At 38.2% G+C, this 26,578-nt stretch overlaps 1 protein-coding gene across 2 annotated transcripts in view; it reads left to right on the forward strand.

Moving 5' to 3' along the window:
- Positions 1-26,578, forward strand: part of SLC2A13 (solute carrier family 2 member 13) — a 409,059-nt gene that overhangs the window by 285,126 nt on the left and 97,355 nt on the right. Inside the window, exons 5-6 of one of the 2 annotated variants that reach the window (XM_057701928.1) lie at positions 12,300-12,463; positions 18,792-18,912. The exons of the other annotated variant lie outside the window; for it this stretch is intronic. Coding sequence (XP_057557911.1) covers positions 12,300-12,463; positions 18,792-18,912 — 285 coding nt within the window. The remainder of the gene's footprint in view (positions 1-12,299; positions 12,464-18,791; positions 18,913-26,578) is intronic. 2 annotated transcript variants of the gene reach the window in all.

A 26,578-nucleotide genomic window follows, 5' to 3' on the forward strand; every position in this document is an offset into this window, starting at 1 on the left:
ATAATTTTGCATTTTGGTGTTTTGTGTTTTTTTTTTCACTTCATCCTCCATGCTCTTGATCTGTTTTCCCAGTAAGTGATTCTGCAGAGATTTACAGTTATAAATAATGTGCATAAAACTACATATCTTTGCATAATCACAGTTTTGTTGACCACGCTGTAAAACATTGCTCTTATATAGAATGAAAGTTCTTGCAAACTTTTGCCTACAAACAAAACTTTGAGTGCATTTAGCTTAAAATAAAATACCATTTTATACATTTTTGATAGTGCCAAAAGCAGTTTTTTCATAAAGTAAATGACATGACCTGCCCTTTTTTTCTCATTCAGGTTCTTAAACCCCCTGAGAGAAATTTTAAATAGACCATCACCTTTTCCCCTCTTGTTTGCTTCACTGAGGTGTTGTATGTACACACCTTGGAACCAAGGAGACAGTTTGCATCATTGTTTGAGTAAAAAAGCTCCCAAGTCAGTCATTTTTTAACGTTCTCTTCCCTAGCCTTGAGGGTACCTGGGTACCAGGCTGGCCAGTGGGGTGGAAAGGAGTGCAGCTGAATCAGGAATGCATGTTGGTAAGGAGTGTGTTGAAACTCTCACCCTGCTCCAGGAACATTTTTATTTCTTTAAACCCTCTGGGTTGTTTTTAATACTTTATTGTGAATATTATTTTAATTAAGGGAGTTAAATTTAGTCATAGGTATACTAAAAACCACCGAATTATACACTTTAAAAAGGTGAGTAACTCTGATACCAGAAGGAAAGTGGTATGTATGGTAAGAGAAGTACAGATAAATTGCTGAGGAGTAGCAGATGAAAAGATCAATGATTCAAGCAGCAAATATTGAAGAAGGAATCTAGAAGAGAAATATTTGAATGCCAGTTAACTTTCCATGAATTAATGTAGAACTGATCAGGTAGGTTGGTAGATTTGGTGGTGGTGAGATGAGGGAGTACCTCTCTGATTGTTCACTTTCTCAGTGAATATTAGGCAGTATTTCAGCTGAAGCTATATAGACTGTAACAGTGGAAAGAAGGGAGGTACTATGAAATCATCCTTTTGAGAATTGTAGAGTTTGCATCTTAGGGAATTTCAAGTGAGGTCAGTTTGTGTGTTTCTCTCTAGAACCTTTCAGCTGCTAAGTGTAATTGCAGAGTGGAAGAATAATTGAATGTAAGTAAGCAGTGTTGGATTTTATGGCATGAATATCACAAAGGGGGAATAGGCCAGGGATTTGGAGAATGGTCAAAAGAAAATGATTATAATAATGGTCTGGGGAGTACATTTTAAAAGCAGTATCAGCATCACTTGGAAACTTGTTGGAAGTACAGATTCTTGGTGCAATTCTTGACCTACTGAGTCAGAAATTCAGAGTGGGGCCCAGCAATTTGTGTTTCAACAGGTCCTCCAGGTCATTCTGTAGCATACCAATACCTGAGAACCACTGGTTTGAGAAATCTAAACTATTTAAGACCATAAGTACAGTTATAGGAAAGAAGCAGAAATGAGTGATGAGGGATAACTGAAAAGAGGTAGAGTATATGGCATAAAGTCTCCACGAGAGTGAAGAATTGTGTGAGTGGAGGAATTCAAGTAAGGGAGCTGTGACGGGATGGTGCTGGTCAGAGACTAGGATAATTGAAACATTTTAGAAATGAAGCAGTTAAGAGACTAGATGTTTTATGGGTGGACCATGTTGATACTACCCTTACCAAAAATCATGACACAGGGGTAGGAGTAGAGAAGAAATTATCAGGCAGGTACTGAAATTGCCGTTGAACGAGGAGTGACCAGAAAGTAGGCCAACGACTAAAAAAGGATGGTTAGAGGATGCTGTGTTCTTTTATTCCCCTCACCATCCTCTCCCCATCCTCAGGTCTCCTTGAGTTTATAGGATGTGAGAGAAAAACAGCCTGGACTCTAGATCCAAGCTGTAAGAAGGTGGTACCCTCATGTCCAGACTTGGTTAATAGGGCACGGGGAAAAGAGTATGGGAAGGTTGGGACGAGAGGAAGATTGGGGCAAATTATTGAACTACAGGTTAATACGGAAGTAAATGACCAGCTGGAAATAGGTAACCTGAAAGTCTTGAATTCCTGCCTGTTGCTGAAATAAGTAGGGTTGTGATATATGGTGAGGAAAGGTGGAAGCCCTCTTAACTGGCATGATGATGACTGGCTCTTGTTTAGTTAACTGAAAAAGACAGTTAAGAGGAAATGAGGCATATATACCTTCAACATTTTATTTTTAGTTGTACGAGAATTCATCACAGCCATTGCTTGAACTTTCAAATTGTTTTTCTTTCATAAACCACACTCAATATTGTCATCTATGAATTCCAGGTTTAGTTTCTTTCAAATAGAACAAGAACTGAAAGACACTTGAGAAGAATCCTAAGGGCAGAATCTTTTTAGACTTTTACATCTTATCCCGTTTTTTTGTGGCTGTGTTGCCCACAGAATTTTTCCGTAATTCACCTCTATTGACTTTTTTTTTAAATTTATTCATTATTTTTTTGGGGGGGTACACCAAGTTCAGTCATCTGTTTTTATACACATATCCCCGTATTCACTCCCTCCCTCAACTCCCCCCCCACCCTCCCTCGAGTCCCCCCATCCTCCCCCTCCCAGTCCTCTAAGGCATCTTCCATCCTCGAGTTGAACACCCTTTGTTATGTAACAACTTCCCACTGGCTATCTATTTTACAGTTGGTAGTATATATATGTCTGTTTTAAAAGCATGCAGTTTTGTTTTTAATATAACTGTCTTTTAGCATCTTATATTTAATTGATTTAGGTATTATTTGATTAAATTACATAATTACAATGACAGACATAAACAGGTTTGGGGACAGACACACCTGATTTGATATACATACATTCAACAAATAGGAAATGGGAGCCTGCATGAAGTCCCAAATGTTCAGTTGTCCTGTGGGCATGTATTTTGTAGAAAGAATTAATAGATTTCAAAAAAAAAGAAGTAATAGGTTAATCTGGCAAATTGATGGATTAGAGTTCAGATTAGAGAGCTTCTATCATTGTTCTTAGTGATGCACAGGGGAAGGTTAATGATGTGGTTAAGCTGGGAGAGATCAGTTATTTCTCCTGAGGTTTCCAGATGTGTGAAGCCAGGGTGAGGGGAGTGGTCTCTGAGATGGAGGGTGGGTCACATTGGGTACACTGAGGGTCTGTATAAATCCCTAATTTCCTTTGGCACATTTTTACTTTGTACTTACCAAAAGATTAATAAAAATAATTGAAATTATGAAAATTATCTTGTAATATATTAAATGTGATTAGTAATTATGCTTTCTGAGGATTCCTTGATTTTTGGATCATTGCCTGGTTTAAGAATAATGTGACACAATAAACTAGTATATTAGCTCAAACACCTGTATTATATAAGTGAAATCCTAATTTCTACTTGTCTTATTTTTGGCTTTATGGTTTGCATCTGATAATACACAAAGTAGTTTTCTCAATATACAAAATACATAAAATACATTCAAAAAGTTTAATTATTTTGTAAACGGTTTTTAAGATTTTCTTATTTGGGTGAAACATTTTTCTAGTAAAGCTATTAATGTAGTTACCATAGTTACCCATGTTTTTGACTGCATAAACACCGTCCCAGTAGGAAAACACAGTATTGTCCATTAAAGAACATCATCGATTAGAATGACACCTTAAATCTGTAATCAATGTATTCTGGCATATGATACAAATAGAAACGAAAAGAATCAAACAACGTAACTTAGATAATGGGAATCTTTCAGGGTTTATAGTTCTTCAGCTGTGCTCGGTAAGTTCCAGTCTTCTCATTTAACTTGGTCTTTCTCCCAAGTACAAACATGACCTGTAAGGCTATTGAGTAAGACAAGGCTTGTATTTGGATGCTATCTGCAACACTGCTAGAACATATCACCTTTGTGCCACATGAATTAAAATAATTATGACTAAATTTCATCTGTTAACTTGTATTTAGACTGGCTGACAGTGTCAGGAAGAGTATATTCCATATCTCTTTTACTCGTGAAATTAAAGTCTATAATTTCATGCTTGAAAAAGTTGATCTTCTTTATGAACTGATTTCTTTGTCAAACGGTTAAAACGATCATTTACTATTTTGCCTTGACTGCCAGAAATTTTAGAGATAGCGTATAGTGATCCTGCATCCAAAGTTTTCATGTAGTTATCTTTATCTTCTGCCTCTCCCACTTTCTCTTCTCCGTCTTTCATTTTAACAACTCTATCAAGTTTTTTAGTATAAATATTCTTAATTCCTTTTTAAAAGTTGGTGGTGGATAAGTTCAGTAAACTTAACAAACAGTTATCGGGTACCTACTTCTTGCTGTTAAATTAACTCCGTTACAGTAGCAGTAGCGAAAAAGACAGGCTATGGCTTCGAGAAGCTAAAAGAAATAACTTTTTCAGAAATTCCTATGAAATGCTTTGTTCAAATAGGAACGTAATATATGTATTTTGCTCAGCATGTAAAGTGCCCATGTTTATGCTTTTATTGATAGTTAAAAGTCTTCATTAGGATAGATTGCCATTACCAAAGCCTGCATGTTCTCTAGAGCTATTTTGTTTTATTCACATTTAAAATCCAGGATTGGAAGCTGCCTCTCACGTAATCTCTAAGATAGTGATATAGGTACAGTCTGGCTGTTTCTGTGCTTAGACATCTGCAGAGATTTATGAAGCTGGTCGTCTGTGAGAACACACTGCCTTCAGGCCTTTCATTTTCACTCTGGGGAGGAGATGGTATGTGTGAGGTAACCAAAGGTTTCCCAGGGAATCTTTGAAGAAGATGATAGTTTGTCAGATAGATGTTGTAAAATGATTTTGAAAAGAGAAGACATCCCTCCTTTGAATCTAGAAAAGGAAATAAAGCCTTTTTCAGTTGTTCATATGCTCTTATGAAGAAAACACTGTTATGCTTTGTGCAAATTTAAACTACTACATAAAGGCTCAGACTAACTACAGTGGTAGCCTGTTACATAAGTGGTTGACTGATAGCATCATATACAAAAACACTGGAATTCACACATTTTAAAATGTAAACTAAATGTGTCTTTTCACCACTCCATGACCTGACTTTTAAAAACTAGCTTCATGAATTATTCTGACCTAGATATGTCATTCCCCTGCTCTTGAAAAAGTCCTACGAAAGGGGATATAGTTACTGTCTGAATTCTTCTGGAACTGCTTACTCTTTAAGTGAATATCCTTATCTTCATTCCTCACCTTCTCGTTCTAATGGTTGGCCCTTTGCTTATTTTACTGTTTATTAGCACCTTTATGTAATAGAATAATCCCCTCCAAAGATGTACATGTTGTAAACAACCTGTGAATATTTTACATTACATGGCAAAGGGAAATTAAGGTTGCAGATCTAATGAAATCTGCTAATCATTTTACCTTAAAGTAAGGAGATTACCCTGGTTATCTGGGTTGGCCTAGTGTAATCACAGAGGCCTTTACATAAACAGGAAGCAGAAGGGAATATCAGAGTGAAGAGACCTGAGAGGGACTGGACCACCTTTGTAGGCTTTGAATCTTGAAGAAGGAGGGGCCCCCAAGCCAGGGCATGTGGGAGACTTGTAAAAGCCAAAAAAAAAAAAAAAAGGCAAAGAAATCTGTTTCCCCTGGAGCCTCTAGAAAGGAACACCCAGCTGACATCTTTGATTGTTGACACCCAGTGAAACCTGTGTCAGATTTCTGACCTATAGACCTGTTAGACAATAAATTTATGTTGATGTAAGCCACTAAGCTTGTGGTAATTAGTTATGGCAGCAATAAAATCTAATACAGTTACCAATGTTCAAGAAAGAAAAATGAGGATGAAATCTCAAGACGCTCCATCCAGAAGAAGATGTAGTGTGGGTTGAGGTTGCAGCGCTTGACGACAGGAAGCTATAAGGCCGTCATTGAATTCCAGCCTTTGCTCTTACTGTTTCACATGAATACAGAAAATCTGCAGGGTCCTGTTTCCAGTGTAATGACCTGAAAAGGCTTCAAAAGCAATATACCCTTCTTCCCGTCTGCATCCAGTCTGCCCATTTTGCTGTAGTTAGAGGGATCTTTTCACAGAACAAACTTAATTGCGTTATTTCTCCTTAAAGTCCATTTCATGGTTCTCTATTGTTTACAGAATAAAAACCAAGCATGTAGCATGGCACTCAAGGCCCCACTATAACAAAAGCTTCTGCTACAGCCTTATGTCATATTTCTCTTTCCTATGGACCTTATTATATTCAGCCAGGGTAACACTCTGGCTGGTCTCTGAGCCCAGCACAGTATTTTGTTCTTTTTCCTTCATACATGTCATTTCCTTTACCACTAGTGTCCTCCCAGATCGTCACACCTGCTGGAAAACCCCTATGAATTCTTCAAAACTCAACTCAAATATTAAATTTCCTGGAAAATCAAGGAACTTTATACATCAAAGAAATTTATTTGGTCTGTCCTTTATGCCACATTGTGGTTTGTTACCTTGCGATATTAAAATTATTTCTTTCCATTTCATTGTCATACTAAACTGTGAGCTTCTTTAGGGCAACAACAGGATCTAATAACATATCTGTGGGATCTCAGTAACTCACATAGCTTAATAGTATGTTCTCAATGAATAAATATATTAAGTGAACAAAGATTATGTTACCAGACCTGGCTGACATTCCACAGAGGTACGTTTAGAATGACAGTTTCTGATTCCCAGGCCAGTCTTAATATTCTGCCTCTATAAGCTAAGTACCATAAAATAAGTTATTTTCCATTACTAGGACAAATTTTTCATTTTAAATAAAATTCTGACACAGACCAACTTATTTTGTTTGATACCACTCCCGTTTCTAGCCCCTAATTTAACACCTGTAATTTCATGATTTTATTGCGTCAAAAATGAAAACATCAAAATACAGTGGTCCCTCGGTATCCACTGGAGATTGGTTCAAGAACCCCGCAGATACTCAAAGCAGTGGATGCTGTAGTCCCTCATGTAAAATGGTAAAGTACAGATGGCCCTCAGTGTCTGCAGGTTCTGCATCCCCAAATATGGCGGGGGGTGGCCTTCTGTAATATCTCTGTTTTGTTTAGTTTATTGTGGCTCTATTTGGAAGGATTGCTTTGTGCAATATCTCTGTTGTTATTCTTAAAACATTGTGTAGATTGTGAAATGTAATAGAATAGCATGGGAAGTATCAAATTCTTTTGGCTTTAAATGTTTGAATTTTCTCTCAACATTTCTATTTTCTGCCTTTCTAGATTTATGTCAGTTTCTCTGGTTATATACAGGTTTGACCTTGCTGCACAGGTCTTTATGAAAATGAGATAATGTATTCAGTAAAACACCATTTATGTGGACTGAATTGTTTTCATAATTTTTATTATCACTTTACAGTCTGACTGCAGAATGTTCACAATTGTCATGATGATGGGAGAGGTTTCACTGGGAGTTTCTCTTTTTATAACAGCTGTCAGAATTCAAAATCTTACAATGGTTAGCATAGCTTTTAATGTGATCAGTAAAATACATCCTTCCTGCTGCATAGTAAGTTATTAGTTTGTTTACTATTTTAAAAAAGGAAAACACTTTTTATTAAAGTGAATGAGCCCATATCGGTGTTAATATTTTACATGAGAAGATTATCATTAATTTAAAAAATAGACTTTTTAAAAATCACTACCGAAGGTGGCAGAATAGGAAGATGCGGAATTCATCTCTCCTCACAAGTACATCAAGAATACATTTACAAATGAAACAGTTCTCACAGAGCACCTGCTGAACACTAGCAGAGGACCTCGGACAGCTAAAAGCACAAGAAAAATCCCTGTGCAACTGGGTAGGACGGAAGAAAGAAGAAAAGCAAAGAGGAAACAGGATGGGACCTGCACCCCGGGTGGGGAGCTGAAGAAGAGAAGAGGTTCCCACAGCCGAGGAAGCCCCTTCCCCGGTGGGAAGATCAGCTGGGTCAGAAGGGGAGCTTCGGGGGCTCAGAGGAGAGCGCGGCCACTGGTCTGTGGCAGGCAGGACAGAGAGAGAGCTCCACGGGCGGTCCACGCCGCAGCCCTGCACGCGCCAGCTGCGACGTGTGTCTGCTGGGACGGACGGGCTGGGGGCTGGAACGTGGGAGTTGGAGAGCAGACCCAGGCATCGGACAGCTCTTGGCTGTGAAGAGACAGCCTGAAGAAGGCACGGGAGTAAGGAGCTCCACAACTGGGACTGTTTGTGGGAGAAGCCCAGGCTGCCAGAGACGCAGGGCGCCATCGCTGAGTGGTAATAAGCGAGGGGCGGGGCCGCCGGTGCAGCCGCCTTCCCCGCGCGCTGGCCTTTGCCTCCGCAGACACCGGGAGGGGCTCCCAGCTGAACGGGCTCCCGTGACCCGCCTGTCCCGCCTCGGCCCCCACCTGCCTGGGTGTGCACACATGCTCCTGGGTAGCCTCAGGACCAGATGCTGGTGGGAGGCCCACACACAGAAGTAGGGGCGAAACCACAGCTGAGCCCCAGGGGCCATGCAGCTAATGAAGAGGAACTGAATTTCATTCCTTTTTACGTGATATTCCATTGTGTATATGTGCCACATCTTTATCCATCCATCTGTTGATGGGCATTTAGGGTGCTTCCACGTCCTGGCTATTGTAAGTAGTGCTGCAGTGAACATTGTGGTACATGTTTCTTTTTGGATTATGGTTTTTCTCTGGGTATATGCCATAAAAAGGAATGAAATTGAACTATATGTAATGAGGTGGATAGACCTAGAGACTGTCATACAGTGTGAAGTAAGCCAGAAAGAGAAAAACAAATACCGTATGCTAACACATATATATGGAATCTGAAGAAATGATACTGATGAACCCAGTGACAGGGCAAGAGTGGAGATACAGAAGTAAAGAATGGACTTGAGGACACGGGGCTGGGGTCAGGGGGAAGCTGGGACGAAGTGAGAGAGTAGCATAGACATATATACACTACCAACTGTAAAATAGATAGCTGGTGGGAAGTTGCTGTATAACAAAAGGAGATCGACTTGATGATGGGAGATGCCTTAGATGGCCAGGACAGGGAGCGAGGGAGGGAGTCGCGGGAGGGAGGGGATATGGGGATATATGTATAAGTACAGCTGATTCACTTTGGTGTACCTCAAAAGCTGGTGCAAGAGTGTAAAGCAATTATATTCCAATAATAGAGCTTAAAAAAAAAAAGAGGGTACATTGTCCCACTAAGCAAAACTTTTTTTGTTAAGTCAATGGCATGAGCACTGCATTGGAGGAAGCAAGGTGAGCCACGATTAATAAAAATGTTTTTATGGTTTAAAAAAAAAAAAAAGAGGAACTGAAGTCTCTTGTGGTGGCAGAACCGCAGATTTGCAGCCCTGCTGCTGGCTTTGTCAGCTCAGTGCCTGTAGAACATCCGGATGGATGCGTGCTACCGCAGCTGAGAGGGGTCTGGCTTTAGCAGCTGTGGGCTTCGTGGGGATTGAGCCAGGCCGGAGTCTGGGCTGCCTCCATAGCTCCTGCAGTGGGTCCACGTGCGCGATTACTGCCGTCTGTCCTGGGACCTGACTTCAGTGCATCTGAGCTGGTGCCCTGGTGAAAACAACGCCTGAGAGATGCCAGGGCCGGTTGCCAGCATACCCATGGTTAAGGTGGGGCTGAGAGCAGTGCCAACAACAGTGTCATTTGAGTGCTTGCACAGTGGGTGAAAGGTGACACGACAGAGCACACCCACAGGTGAACAGCTTCAGGGGAGGAATACTCAGGGGCTTTCCTCCAGTCCTGCCTACCTCACACCGCGTATCAGAAACACAGCCAAGAAACAGACCGTGGGGCCTCTACTACAACAAGTAGGGAGCACACCCCACCTCTGACAGGGCAGTGACAACCACAGAGCAAAAGGGAGGCCCCCTCAATCGCCATTGAAAACTCAGGTCACCACAGCATCAGTCACACCTCCTATCAAGGGGATAATGGCCAGCATACACTGAGGAAAGAGGTGGCGGACACCCATGCTAAAAGCACTGCTCGCACCCAAAAGTATTAAACCCACACAGGCTACACGGGAATGGCCCTCCAAGGCAGTCTGAGGGTCAGGCATCAGGAGGAAGAACCCTCTGAGCATTTGGCTTTGAAGGCCAGCAGGGCCTGAGTGCAGGAGCTCCACAGGGCTGGGAGAGACAGAGACGCCACTCTTGGGAGGGTGCGCACACGATTTCCCATGCCCTGGGACCCAGCATAGGAACCGGGCTAGACCTAACTAAGGGTCTTAGAGGGTCTCCTGGGGAGGTGGGGGTCAGCTGTAGCTCACTGTGGGGGCAAGGACACTGGTGGTGGAGGCCCCAGGGAACATCGATCCACGTGAGCTCTCCTGGAGGACCCATTCGGCACCAAGATGCAGCTCCACCCAACAGCCTACGGGCTCCAGAGCTGGAATGCCTCAGGTCAAACAACCAGCAAGATAGGAACATAGCTCCTCACCCATCAGCAGACAGGCTTCCTAAAGTCATAATGAGCTCACCGCCACCTCAAAAAGTACCCATTGACATGGCCCTGCCCCACGTTATCCAGCAATCCCATTCCTGGATATACATGCAGAAACAAACTGTAATTGGAAAAGATACATGCACCCCTGTGCTCATAGCAGCACTGTTTCCTACAGCCAAGACATGGAAACAACCTAAATGTCCATCAACAGAGGAATGGATAAAGAAGATGTGGTGCATATACACAGTGGAATATTAGCCATAAAAAAGAACAAAGTAATGCCATTTGCAGTGACATGGATAGACCTAGAGACTGTCATACTGAGTGAAGTAAGTCAGACAGGGAGAGACAAATATTGTATGATATTGCTTATATGTGGAATCTAAAAAAGAAAAATGGTACAAATGAATTTATTTACAAAACATAAATAGAGTCACAGATGTAGAAAACAAACTATGGTTACCAGTGGGGAAAAGCGGGGAGAGATAAATTGGGAGATTGGGATTAACATATATACACTACTATATATAAAATAGATAACTGATAAGGACCTACTGTATAGCACAGGCAACTCTACTAAATACTCTGTAATGACTTGTATGGGAAAAGAATCTAAAAAAGAGGGGATATATGTATATGTATAACTGATTTACTTTGCTAAACTAACACAACAGAAATGACACAATATTATAAATCAACTATACTCAAATAAAAATTTAAAAAAATGAAAAATAAAACAAGAATTTAAAAAAATAGTGAACAGTAGTCACTGATGAATCAATGAGACAAATTGTTTAAACACATTTTATTTTTGAAATATTATGTAAATGTTGACTAATATCCAGAAAGTGTAGATTATAACTTTGGAGATAACCAGCTTGATTGAATATGTTGCTTAGATGCTGACTGTTGGATTTGGGTAAAGCTAACTTGTTTTGGAATGGCTTGACAGCTAGGCAAAGCCATGGTTCAGAAAGTATCTTTAAGATTTTAATTCTGTCACATTTCATAGATGATTTGCCAGGAGGATTTTGCTTCCTTTGTGTTAAGGGCAGCTTTAAAGTAATCTTCTGATATAGCTACTGATATTTTCCCCAGAAATGTCCTGTGAGAAACATGTCATCTTTAAATGTACCAGACATATCTCCCATTGTGCATCAACAAGTTGGCGTTATGGTTTTTTAGAGCCAGTCTCCAGTGTATTCATTTAGAGCAAGATGAGTCTATCGAACCTAATCATGCAGATTGTACTGGAGACTTACCAAAGAGTAAACCTTTTTAGAAACCACCAAGCATTCTTTTTGTACATCATGTAAATTTCTTATCTCCTTACTGGATGCCAGATAAATTGATATATTCTTACTCCTTGTGTGTTTGAAGAAATTCTTTAATTGTATCAGATTTTTGCCATTATATCACATTTTCACATGTGCAGCAGTTCTCTTTATTCTTAAGTACATAAATTTACAGTGTATGGTGACTTCTGATTCATTCCATGGATTTGGAGCTTATCCTTGATAGTTTTAGTGAAACTACCAGCTGTCACTGTCCCTAGGGGTGGGGTACATTTAAAGGCTTCAGGCCTCTATTCACTTGCTTATCTCTTCTTAATGATACAAAGTTAAAAATAAATTCATCTGAACACAGTCTCTGTATTATGATCCTTTAAATAGTTTGCATGAATTCCCACGTTAACTTGATGTCATTAATGCAGTTATTCCTGGTCTGTTTTAGTCGGGCAGATTTTTTTCTATATGAATAACTGTGTTTCTTTGAATAACTAACAGCAACAATTGTTTTATTCTTGCCTCCCAGGTACTACAGTGCAACCATTCTGCAGATGTCTGGTGTTGAAGATGATAGACTTGCAATATGGCTGGCTTCAGTTACAGCCTTCACAAATTTCATTTTCACACTTGTGGGTGTCTGGCTTGTTGAGAAAGTGGGCCGCAGAAAGCTTACGTTTGGTAGTTTAGCAGGTAGGTGCTGAAGAATTCAGTTATACACTTTTCTTTAATGATAAGTTAACCTTTTAAAATATATTACCAGTACCAATTCTGATATAGTTTTCATAGCCAAATAATAGAGTTCCTCTGAAAAAGCTTTTTTAATAAGAACTTTTTATGATATATAACTAGAAATTGGGATTGTAATAACAATTTGAAAATACTGAGGATGGCATTTTGCAGTTATTATTTTCAGTTTTGCTCAAAGGTACAAAATGAAAAAGGGAACTTGGTATTCATAAACTCACTTTTTAAAAAATTGATTTTTTAATTTATTTTGGCTGCATTGGGTCTTCATTGCTGCATGCAGGCTTTTCTCTAGTTGCGGCAAGCAGGGGACTACTATTCATTGTGGTGCACGGGCTCCTCATTGCCGTGGCTTCTCTTGTTCCAGAGCACACGCTCTAGGCACGTGGGCTTCAGTAGTTGCAGCACGTGGGCTCAGTAGTTGTGGCTCTCGGGCTTTAGGGTGCAGGCTCTGTAGTTGTGGCGCACGGGCTTAGTTGCTCCGTGGCATGTGGGATCTTCCTGGACCAGGGATCGAATCCATGTCCCCTGCATTGGCAGGCAGATTCTTAACCACTGTGCCACCAGGGAAGCCCGCATAAACTCACTTTTTAACTCATGTTTTTTTAAGTTTGGGATAATGTGGAAATAAATTTGCAGCATTTTTTTCAAAGTTCTTTCAACAGTGGACCATACAATTTCTTCACAAAGCAGGGACAGACTCTTTTTGTGTTTGAATGAGACCTAAATCCTAGGGTAGATTCTGATTGGTTAAGTATGTTTTCTATGATAACTAAATAAGAAAAACCCTTCTCACTTTCAAGTATCTTTTGTCTTTAAATCCAGCCCATTTCATTTATTATTTCTCTGTAACGCAAGGGCTGCTTCACTTGCCAAAGCAAGACCCATCTCTGTCATTGTCTTCACATGTTTGCATCATATAATTTTCTAATCTTTTTCAAATATACGAGCAGATTCTTCCTTTTCAATTAGCTGTCCTTTAATAGCTCCTTTATAAGTTTATTTAGAGTAAGAATACATATTTCCATTAAAATTTAGAGCTTCCAGGCCAGCATTAACTAAATTCTACTTTAAATTATACCTAAAACATTGATCTAATAGAACTGCTTCAACGCACTTGTCCCAGATTTTGATGAGAAAATACATTTGGAGTTTCATACTCAGTTATTCAGAACACATACTCCCTCCCACCCTTAATTCCAGAAGGAAGACTAGAATGCTTCCACAGTCTGTTCTTGCCTTGAGTGGAAGCCTTCAGTTCAGTAATGTAAGCTGAACTGCAGTATCAGCACTGAGGGGAAGATTGTCTGATTAAAAGGCAAAGGTAATTGCAACAGCCAGTGTGTATAGGGAAGCGGGAGGGTAAGTGAGGAAAGATGAGAGGCAAGTGAGGGTTAAAAACCATACATGTGTAAACCTGTTCAAGGAACCAGAAGTGTTTACGCCAGAAAAAAAGACTAAAGAGACACCTAATAGATATCTTATTCTCGCAGATGGTAAATATTATGAGGACATAGATTTTTTTACTTAATGTAAGAAAAATATTCTTAATAATCAGAGCTATCCAACAATGAATTGGGCTGCCTCATTAAGATGGTGAACTCTCAACAAAAGGATAGATGGCCATCAGGCAGTGATGTGCTAAAAACAAATTCCTACAATGGGTTGAAAATTGGATTTTCTGACTCCTGAGGGTCAGGTCAACTCTAAGAAGAGATAATAGCTGCTTTAAAATTTTTTAAATGGACACAGTTTCTTTTTGACAGGGCCTTAGTATACTGCTACCTCAAGAGGTCTATTTTTTAGATAGAATGTCAGGTCTTAAATTTGGGATTTGGCTTTTGAGATTTGGAGAAAAATGCTGATTTTGAGATGGGGGCAAATACTTTTCCTAGCAGCCTCTGTCCCTTCGTTTGTTGTATTCCAGGATTTTGAGGCATTATAAATATAAAGCCAGACTGTTTGGGTTTCAATTGTGTGACATTGAGCAAGGTTCTAGTTTCTCATTTGTAAACAGGAATTAATTATAGTCCCTACTTCATAGGATTGTAATGAAGACTAAACACATTTCTATATGTATAGCATTTCAAACAGTGCCTGACACAGACAGTAAAATGCCCAAAGCATTTTGCTATCACAGTATTGTTACTGTTTTAACCATATTGTAAAATCAACTTGCATCAGAATCCAGGAACTTTCCTGAACTCCTCTTGCTGATGTCATGTTTCACTCCTCTTAGCAAGCTTTGAAAATATTAAAAGTCAGATCACCACAAAATGTCCTACCTTCAAATTTTTCATGAACTATATATTTTGTATTTCGTTGTATAAAGAATTTCTTTGTCTGGGTCTAGCTAAATGCAGTTTATTTGTAGTACTTTTTAAAGAATGAGCACCTAAAAATTTTTTTTAAAGAATTTATTTATTTAAAATTTTTTAAAGAAATTATTTTGATACTTTTTCACTATTTTTCACCTAATAAAATAAATCATGATATATTTGTTATTCTACTAATGCTAAGTATTAGGACACTGTTCTACTTAAAATTTCTTAAATTAGCCTAGAACTTTTAAACCTTTGATTCAGTTTTCTCCCCTATTTTGTGTTTTTATTATGATTTATTTTATATTGAGTGAAAATAGTAAAAAGTAAAAAATATATATATCGAAATAACTTTTTGAATATGTTCTTGTTTTTTAAAAATTACTATAAATAAACTGTACTTAGCTAAACCTGGACAAAGAAACTCTTTATACAAAGAAATATAAAATATATAGTCCATGAATAATTTTAAAATTAGGACATTTTGTGGTGTTCTGACTTTCAATATTTTCAAAGCTTGCTAAGAGAACTGGTCTTTCTTGTAAACATGACAAGCTTAATGACAACCTCTTGATCCTTTTAATAGAGGAAGGCTTATATCTGTGTAACTTTATTGCTTATAAGTCAGAAAGCCAGAAACACTGTGTTATTTTCTGCCAGTTATTTTCTGGTAGTGGAGTATTTCCTAAAACATAACTCACAGGCTGTCTTCATCAGAGTTGCCAAAGGTACTTATTTGAAACTGTGAATTCCTGGGGCCCAACTCCAGATCTAACAAATTAGAATCTCTAAAGATGAGGTGATATTTAAAACACAAAAAGTGTGCTCTGTTAGAATCTTGGGGGGGGTGGGTATTATTTTTTCTGAGTATTTACTAATAACCCAAACCTTGTACCAGGTAGTTAAGATAACTTATTTCATCAGATGTTTTTGAGAATGCTATTTATCCAACACACTTCACCTCCTGTGGAGAACATTTTTATTAGGAAAATGATATCAAAATTCCAAAATGTAACAGTATACTTGGTTAGGAGGGACTCTTCTCTTAAAATATAAAGAATGTGGCCAACCTGCCCTATACAATGGAGAAGATCCTTTCATACAAGGCCTTCCTGTATTGGACTCAAATCTAGATTGCAGTCATGAATCATTGACAACAGCTGTAACAATTTTAAGTACTAACAAGTGACTGATAAAACGTGTGTAATTTTTTAAGTTAAAGGAAATAGGTAATTTAAGTAGTTTTAATCCTTAAAGATATACGAGTATATGACAGGACTAAGTGATCATTTTAAAATTTATTTATTCCATAAATAAAGTCATTTAAGACACCATTCCCTTCCCTCAAGGAGTTTATCATCTCATAAGGGTTTTTACCCTGTCTGGGTATCACAGTCACCTGTAGAGTCATATTATCTGATCCCCATTTTCTGGAGACTCTCATTCAGAGGTTGAGATGTTTACATTCTAAACGTTTGCTTTTCCAATAGGAAGCCAGAATTGAGAAACACTACTATATGTAGTAAAGGGTATGATACTGACTTTTAAAAGACTTCCATCCACAGTGGGTCAAAATAAAAATAAATTTGTGTTTAAGAAGGATAAACCTTCAACTATTTAGGGATTTTTTTATATACAAAATGGTCTTCTCCCCAAATTTTGCAAGCTGCTTGGACTTTTTTAGAGATGGATCCAAGAGATGTAATATCTATACTACAGAACTCTCATGTAGGATATTTGTCCCATACTAACCACATGACCTCAACTGAATAGTCTTAACATGTTTTGTTGTTTTCTTCAAAAATAGCCAGTATCGCAAAAATCTGTGGTACTATGGAATCTGCTCTATGCCAGGCACTAGAATTGAACATATGTTAGTATACATTAGGTATACCTTCTTGGAGTTTACAGTTTATCACAGAGACAAGTTATTTACGTAATGTTATGAAAGAAGAGTATCATCTTTCCTTCACATCCTCAAGTATCAATTTTTCCTTGTTGAAACAAATCTTACCTGTCCCATGACAATATTCTGTGGAGGTAATTTGATAGACAGATTAACAGTAAAGCTCATGGTTTATTTTGCTTTGTTTGAGGAGAGAGCGATGAATTTTATTTACAGGCCTAATACATCTTTTCTCTTTCTGAGAGACAGACTTCTTTTTTTGTTTCCCAATTCAAGGCTTGGTAGTATTTTGAGAAAATAATTCCTAAAACTACTCCTAGTTTTGGTTTGAATTTTAAGCCAACAAGGGGAAAATGAAACTGTAATTTTAGGTTCATGGCTCTTCAGCCTGATGTGGTAAAATAGGCCTCTGATCTTTTCTTCAAGCCTCCTCCCCCTTTTTCAACTTTTTTCTAGGGTTTTAATAGTATGCTGCTGCTATGGTTTCTAATGATAATTATAGTACAATAATTAACATTTTTAGCATTATCAAAATCCTTCAAATGTATTATGATATTTAAAATTCATTGCAATTCTGCAAGGTGAATATTTTCACTAAGCCCCATTTACAGCAGACAAAATTGAATTTTGGAAAGATCACGTGCTTTGCCCAAGATCACTGAGTCAAGATATAGCAGAGGGACTTACCTAGAGGTGCAGTGGTTAAGAATCTGCCTGGCAATGCAGGGGACATGGGTTCGATCCCTGGTCTGGGAAGATCCCACATGCCACGGAGCAACTAAGCCCGTGTGCCACAACTACTAAGCCTGTGCTCTAGAGCCTACGAGCCACAACTGCTGAGCCCACGCACTGCAACTACTGACGCCCGCGCGCCGAGAGCCTGTGCTCTACAACAAGAGAAGCCACCACAATAAAAAGCCCACTGGCCACAACTAGAGAAAGCCCACGCACAGCAATGAAGACCCAACACAGCCAAAAACAAAAAAACAAAAAGCAAAACCCAACAGAGCTAGCACTTAAGCACAGTGCTTAACTTGACACACCCCCTCTATCTTAAACACAGACACTTCAACTATTATGTAATCCAATTGCATTTTCACAGTGCTTCCCAAAGTTGTTCTTTTATCCATTTAAAAATTATTTTTGGTCATTCTTAAATTACTTTCCCATTTACCTAATAAAAACTTTATTGCTGCATAAATGACCTCCCTGAATTCCATATTTTAAACATGTTGCCTCATTCAAATAAATTATACACACTGATACAGCCATATTTTCTTTCCCCTTTCTTCCCATGACTCTTTTTTTTATTCTCACAGTAGCTGGAACAACAGTCAGAAATTTGAGAACTTTCTTATTTACTGTCAGTATTTCTATCAGGAACTCAAAAATGAGATTTTTCAGCGATATGTATAATCGCATTCTGTACCTTAAAATCAAGGACACACATTCCACTTCCGAGTGCCGACAGGAAAGACAAATGAATGTATGTGTTATGTCATTTCTGGCATTTTAAGTCTTTACAAAATACCACTCCTTTTTAATGAGAAATGCTCTTTCAGCTGCTTTTCAAATATTTAGTGTGTTACTTTTCAGTTTATTTATTTGGGTCTTAGATGATCGAATGACATTAGAACAATTTTCTTGGCAATGAAAGGAACACTTGGTGTAAATCTGTTGCCTTTCATACTTCCTGACATGTTAGGCACTCAATAATGTTGGTTACGTTAATTGATTTTGAGCCTCAGCAATCTAAGATGGTGTTTGTTTACAAAGTTATTACCAACCTACTGCTTGGCTAGCAAATATATTTGATTTGAATTTTACTCTTATCATTTCTCACAGTGAATGTGCTAATGAGTTTTTATGACAATATATATGTATAAGAATCATGTTTTTTTAATCCAATGAAGATAGATCAAGGTAGTTTTTTAGAGATATGTTTAGCCAAACCCAGTCTGCTTTGAAAGAATGTTGTCAACTCTTCTCTGATATAAAACTTTTCTTTTTGTTTTCATTTTTTCATTTTTTTTTTTTTTTTTTTTAGGTACCACTGTAGCACTCATTATTCTTGCTTTGGGATTTCTGCTATCAGCCCAGGTTTCTCCACCCATCACTTTTAATCCAATAACTCCTTTAGGTCAGAACACTACTTGCACAAGATACAGGTGAGATTTTATAATAGTCCCCTTCCTTAACCTAACTCTGGTAACGTTTTTGTTTGCTTATAACTTTCCTAAAATATGAGAGATGAGCAGGAGCTTGCTAGGTATCCAGACTTAAAGCTGAAAGGGAAGAAGATGGGAAAGGTGTTAAGGAGGGGCCACCAGGAAGAGGAAGAGCATATACAAAGAACAGCATGTGCAAACACATGCTTAAGGAAAAGTGAGTTATTAGACATAATTTTTTTTAAGAACTTTTATTGAGATACAGTTAACAGACAATAAACAGCATATATTTAGAGTGTACAATTTGGTATCCCAATCTCCCAGTTCATTCCCCTCCAACCCTCCCCGCTTTCCCCACTTGGTGTCCATGTGTTTGTTCTCTACATCTGTGTCTCTATTTCTGCCTTGCATTTCCTCTTTCATAGCTGTTAGCATTTGCCTTGTGTATTGAGGTGCTCCTATATTGGGTGCGTATATATTTATAATTGTTATCTCCTCTTCTTGGATTGACCCCTTGATCTTTATGTAATGTCCTTTCTTGTCTCTTGTAACATTGTTTCTTTTAAAGTCTATTCTATCTGATATGACTATTGCTACTCCAGCTTTCTTTTGATTTTCATTTGCATGGAATATCTTTTTTCCATCCCCTCACTTTCCTCTGTATGTGTCCCTAGGTCTGAAGTGGGTCTCTTGTAGACAGCATATATATGGGTCTTGTTTTTGTATCCATTCAGCCAGTCTGTGTCTTCTGGTTGGTGCATTTAGTCCATTTACATTCAAGGTAATTATCGATATGTATGTTCCTAGTACCATTTTCTTAATTGTTTTGTTTTTGTTTCTGTAGGTCCTTTTCTTTTCTTATGTTTCCCGCTTAGAGAAGTTCCTTTAGCATTTGTTGTAGGGCTGGTTTGGTGGTGCTGAATTCTCTTAGCTCTTGCTTGTCTGTAAAGCTTTTGATTTCTCCATCAGATCTGAATGAGATCCTTGCTGGGTAGAGTATTCTTGGTTGTAGGTTCTTCCCTTTCATCACTTGAAATATATCATGCCACTCCCTTCTGGCTTGCAGAGTTTCTGCTGCGAAATCAGCTGTTAACCTGATGGGAGTTCCCTTGTATGTTATTTGTCATTTTTCCCTTGTTGCTTTTAATAACTTTTCTCTGTCTTTAATTTTTGTCAGTTTGACTACTATATGTCTTGGCGTGTTTCTCCTTGGGTTTATCCTGCCTGGGACTCTCTGCACTTCCTGGACTTGGGTAGCTATTTCCTTTCCCATGTTAGGGAAGTTTTCAACTAGAATCTCTTCCAGTTTTTTCTCAGGGCATTTCTCTCTCACGTCTCCTTCTGGGATCCCTATAATGCAAATGTTGGTGCTTTTAACATTGTCCCAGAGGTCTCTTAGACTGTCTTCAGTTCTTTTCATTCTTTTTTCTTTATTCTTTTCTGCATCAGTGATTATCACCATTCTGTCTCCCAGGTCACTTATTCGCCCTTCTGCCTCAGTTAATCTGCTATTGGTTCCTTCTAGTGTATTTTTCATTTCAGTTATTGTGTTGCATATCTCTGTTTGTTTGTTCTTTAATTCTAGGTCTTTGGTAAACTTTTTGATCTTTGCATCCAGTCTTTTTTCAAAGTCCTGGATCATCTTTACCATCATTATTCTGAATTCTTTTTCTGTAAGGGTGCCTATCTCCTCTTCATTTAGTTGTTTTTCTGGGGCTTCATCCTGTCCCTTCATCTGGTACAGAGTCCTCTGCTTTTTCATTTTCTCTATCTTTCTGTGGCTGTGGTTTTCAGTTCCACAAGACGAAATACTGCTGATACTGCTTGATACTGCTGTCTGCCCTCTTGTGGAGGAAGCTATCTAGGAGGCTCGTGGGTGCTTCCTGATGGGAGGGACTGATGGTGGGTAGGGCTGGGTGGGCAGAGCTCAGTAGAGCTTTAATCAGATTTGGTGGGCGGAGCTCAGTAAAACTTTAATCTGCTTGTCTGCTAATGGGTGGGGCTGTGTTCACACCTTGTTGGTTGTTTGGCCTGAGGCCACCTGGTGCTGGAGCCCACAGGCTCTTTGGTGGGGCTAATGGCAGACTCTGGGAGGGCTCACACCAATAAACACTTCCCAAAACCCCTGCTGCCAGTGCCCCTGCCTCCTCGGTGAGCCACAGCTGCCCCCCCCACCTCTGCAGCCAACCCTCCAACACCAGCAGGTAGGTCTGGTTCAGTCTCCTATGGGGTCACTGCTCCTTCCTCCTGGGTCCTGATGAGCATATTTTTTTGTGTGCCCTCCAAGAGTGGAGTCTCTGTTTCCCCCAGTCCTGTGGAGGTCCTGCAATCAAATCCCACTGGCTTTCAGAGTCTGATTCTCTGGGGATTCCTCCTCCCATTGCTGGACTCCCAGGTTGGGAAGCCTGATGTGGGGCTCAGAACCCTCACTAAAGTGGGTGGACTTCTGCAGTATAACTGTTCTCCAGTTTGTGAGTCACCCACTCAGCATTTATGGGATTTGATTTTAATGCTATTGCACCCCTCCTACCATCTCATTGCAGCTTCTCCTTTGTCTCTGGATGTGGGGTGTCTTTTTTGGTGCGTTCCAGTGTCTTTCTGTTGATGATTGTTCAGCAGTTAGTTCTAGACATAATTTTGGTGATGTTTCCCTGAAAGTCGAAAGTATATATTGATACAGAATCTAAGCAGGAATACTGTGAAACTATTTTATATTGTGTGTGACTCAGTGACATCTACATTCTAGGTGAAATAAAGAACTTTTATCAGTAATTAAACTTCTCCATGATGTACATGTCTGATATTTTGATTGTCATCTGGATATTCTAGTAATTAATCTTCACTGTGTTCCACAAGTATCCCCTCATTCATTGAAGCAGAAAAGAGTGTTTCCTCTCACTACTAGGATTCTTGCAGAGCAATAGGAAGTGGAAAGAGGTGGTGGAAAAGAATGTTTTAATGGTTATCTGCAGGTTTAAGAGCTCATTAAGTTTAACAGTGTACACCCTATGCGATAGAGTGATAGAGAAATGGGTGGCTTCATACATGGGCTCACAGATGAACCGAAGAATGAGCAAGTGAATTAATTAAAGATTGAATGATTGGTTCATCTGTCATTGGATATTTAGGTTGTTTCCATGTCCTGGCTGTTGTAAGCAGTGCTGCAATGAACATTGAGTTTTCTCTGGGTATATGCCCCGTAGTGGGATGACTGGATCATATGGTAGTTCTATTTTTAGTTTTTTAAGGAACCTCCATACTGTTCTCCATAGTGGCTGTACCAATTTACATCCCCACCAACAGTGCAAAAGGGTTCCCTTTTCTGAGTGAAGTAAGCCAGAAAGAAAAACACAAATATTATATATTAACACATACATGTGCAATCTAGAAAAATGGTACAGATGAACCTACTTGCAAGAAAGGAATAGAGACATAGACATAGAGAATGGACATGTGGACACAGGAGGGGAAGGGGAGGGTGGGACAAATTGGGAGATTGGGATTGACATATATGCACTGCCGTGTGTAGAACAGATAGCTAGCAGGAATATGATATAAAGCACAGGTAGCTCAGCTCGGTGCTCTGTGATGACCTAGATGAGTGGGATGGGGAGTGGGGGAGGTCCAAGAGGGAGGGGATATAGGTATACATATAGCTGATTCACTTCTTTGTGCAGCAGAAACTAACATTATAAAGCAATTATACTCCAATAAAAAAAAGATTGAATGATTGAACAGATCAATAATAAATTTGTCAGTAGAGTTTCAACTTTTTTTACTTCATTTTAGTGGCTGGAAAGGCTAACAACCTCTTTAAAATATATGGATAGGATAGCTTTAAAAACAAAAAATGATGTTCCTTCATCCTCAGCTAACCAGACACAAGTCTCAAATCAATGGTTAAATGATTGTCAGGTACTCCTATGTGAAATTAAAACATTACATTGATATGCTAAATTTCACTCGGAATCACTTGGAGCTTCCCACTGAACAGAATTTATTGTGCCCTCTCATTACAATGAGGAAGACATATGTTATTACGCCTTTCTGGTTGCAAATTGTGATATTCACTTGCCTTTGGAAGTGAACCATTTATATGTTTATTGCTTTACTGTTGTTGTTTTTTTTAACAGTCTTTATGTTCTAAATAAGATTTAAAGGTGTCTTAAAAGAGGTTACCCTTAGCAGAGACTATTTCTAGATGTAGTGATCTTTACTTTCTTTGGACATCTCACCTCAACTGCTAGAAAGATGATAGACCATTGAGAGAATTCTGCATGCTCTACTTTTGTTTTTCTTTTTTTTTCTTTAAGCTCTTTATTGGAATATAATTGCTTTACACTGTTGTACCAGCTTTTGAGGTACACTAAAGTGAATCAGCTGTATTTATACATATATCCCCATATTACTTTTGTTTTTCTTGACAGATATTTTAAGTAAAATATTTTTTTAACACAGTTACCACTAACAAATTATTTAAAAAATTGCTGTTGTTTGAGCACCATAGAATATTCACCAGCTCTGATGTCTGATTTAGAAGCAGCAGTTTAGATTCAGAATAAGATTGATACGCTGTCAAGTCAACTGAAGGCAGAAAGTCAGCCAGAGAGTATGAAAAACTTTTTTTATGAAGTTCTAATACAGGAAAGGAATAACTAAGTTTTTAGTGATTTACATAATGAAATAGTTTTCCTGACATTGACTTTTAAAATTGAAATAAGAATATTTATTGCCGTAGTATAGTTCATTGCACAGCAATTTACAGCGTGACAATAAGACATTATCACCTGCCAATATAATATAAATTGTATTGGAGTGAGAGAAGTGGTGAAACCTAATTTTATTCTTATCACAAAAATGGGCAGCAATTTTTGAAAACAGAACCAAATTTTAGATGTCCTCTGGGAGTCACTGAGTATGCAAAACAATTATTTCTTGTGTGCTTTCTCTCAGCATTACATATTAGGCTTTGTGAGAATTTGACAGTATGTATTTATAGTCTGAGTGAGTTTATAAAATACATCTGCAGTCCCCTTACTGATTTTGTTGTTAAAACTATCTATACACATTTCCCATTTCTTTACAATAAACATGAAACATATACAACATATATGAAAGGGCTTAAGAGAGTAAATCCTGAGTTCTCATCACAAGAAAAAGATTTGTTTTATTTCTTTAATTTTGTATCTATATAAGATGTTGGATATTCACTAAACTTATTGTGATACTCATTTCATGATGTGTATAAGTCAAATCATTGTGCTGTAAACCTTACACTATACACTGCTTTATGTCAGTTATATCTCAGTAAGACTGGAAGAAAAACAAAAAGTAAAAAGAAGATAAACATGAAACAGTCATGTTTGTATGACCTTAGGATGAGTACTGTTCATGCTATAAATATAGGTGGTATGCTTTCCTCTTGGAATGATCCATGTAAGAACATTGAGCAAAGAAAACAGATTTAAAGGGAGAGGTGGTTTAATATCTATCTTAGGAACATTGTATACTATTGGTGGTAAATTTTTCTCCATTTTGGAAGTTAATATACTTTCTCCTAATAAAAGTTAAATGCATAGGCCCCTTGATCTGAACTTCTACTTGTAGAAACCTAGACTCTACAGTGACTAGTACACAGTGCATTCTGACTAGAGTAGAATAGAAGATTTAAGAAAGTGGATGGTTCAAGGACAATGGTTGTTCTTTATTTTAATTCAATAAATATTGATTGTGTGGCATCACCAGGTAGGTTAGAACCAAAAATATTGTAGGTTGGGGCTCACTAATGACTTTGGACCCAAAACATTGACTACCCTAAATAACTTCTAATAAGAATTTACCCTTTTTAAAATTTTTAATTGTTTAATTGATGATATTTTTTTCCAAGTCCTGGTTAGATTTTGTGAACCAAATGTATTAAAGAACATCTTTCAGATCTGCTTTCTTGCAGCTAAAACTATGTGCAGTCACAGGGTGGCAGCTAAGGCTAGGAGAAATAACTCTAGAGGCGATGTCATCCGAATCATATATTTGTATGAGAATACACATGCATAGTCCTAATATGGCCTTTAGCTCCATGCTCTCCAATTACCAATAAACATATTTTCTTATGAGAGCTATCCAAGCTTTGAGGATTCAAACCTTTCCTGCATAATGCTTCCCTCAATTCTTTGACTTTTTATTATTTGTTAAGTATAATCTCAGTATATTCAAACCCTTCGAAGTAAACAGATATTTCTTAAAGTATACAGCTGTAGAGCTGCAAGGTAATCTTGCCCTAGGGCTTTCATCACATTGCCAGTCATTCATTCATTCATGTATGCATGCATTTAAAAAATATTTTGGAGCACCAACTCATAGGATTATAGTAAGGATGAATTAATATATGGAAAGCACCTAAAACAGTCCTCAGCACATATTAAGCACTCAGTAAATCTTGTAGCCATTGTTATCTTCCATAACACCTATAATAGGAGATGAGATTGTGATGATGGGTGGAAATTTTCCCATCTTTTGAAGAAGAGGATTTTTAAGCAGGATAGTGACTTGACCAGATTTTCTATTCTAAACTTCTCTGAGGCACAGAGGGCACATGTTGATATAGGGAGGCTGATGATTAGAATTGTCTATGAGAGAGATGGATAATTGCCTGGACTATGGAGGTGATATTCAAGATAAACAGGAGACAGCTTCTAGATATATCTAAGAGAGAAAAATCAACAGGAATTAAATGAGTAATTGATTAAGTAGGAGCAACCAGGTAGAATAGATCATGGAAGTGAGTTGGGGTAGTTGAAGGAGAAATTGACAGAAGGGACTGTGCCTCTAATTCACTGCTATTAATGTTTTTCATTTGAGAGTCTTACCTAGAACCATCTGAGGAGGTACTTAAAGCTGCCCGTCCCTCACTCCCACAGATCTGCCTCACCAGGACAGTGGAGAGTAGGTGATTCCAGTATATCTTCCATTAAGAACCACTGCTGTATGCTTCGGTATTTTTTAACTGCTTAACAGCCAGCTTTCTTTCATTCTTTTTTTTTCTTCTTGAACATTATTAAACCAAGAGTACAAAAATAATCCATATGGCTCTTTTTCTATAGAGTAATATTTTCATGTTTCCCTCTCTAAATGAAGTGTCCAAGCATCCAAGTTGACAAACTGTTCCTTCATCTATAGACCTCCTTGTGGTTGTAATACTAGTTTTAAAAAACTGGATATGCCTAATTATAATTAGTCTCTTTCAAAATTCATTTACAATAAAAATAATTTTGCATTCGCCACATTTTTCTTCTTTTGCCAACCTTTTGTGTTTCGGCACGTCATTGGCATTAGCACTATGAGACTGTTAGATTCAATCAAAAAACTTTTATGTGACCTTAGAAATGTGCAGAAACCCTATTAGCCCCTGTTTTTTTTTTTTTCAGTACTTGGCATCCTGCTGACTGATAATGTGTTTGTTTCTAATAATTCTTAGCAACTTGACAGTGAATATGGCCTTACACTGTGAATGACTTTTATTTTTGTTGAATTTTGTTTTCTAAAATTACTGCTTTCCTTTAAAAATGACATATTTTAATTTTTCTTTTTTTGGCCTGATGGTACAAGCTAATATAGGTGGTGAGGTTAATATCAATAAAACTACAGAAGAAAATATGCTATAACTGTT

Source organism: Hippopotamus amphibius, chromosome 12, assembly GCF_030028045.1.
Source record: "Hippopotamus amphibius kiboko isolate mHipAmp2 chromosome 12, mHipAmp2.hap2, whole genome shotgun sequence".
In the NCBI taxonomy this organism is placed as follows: domain Eukaryota; kingdom Metazoa; phylum Chordata; class Mammalia; order Artiodactyla; family Hippopotamidae; genus Hippopotamus; species Hippopotamus amphibius.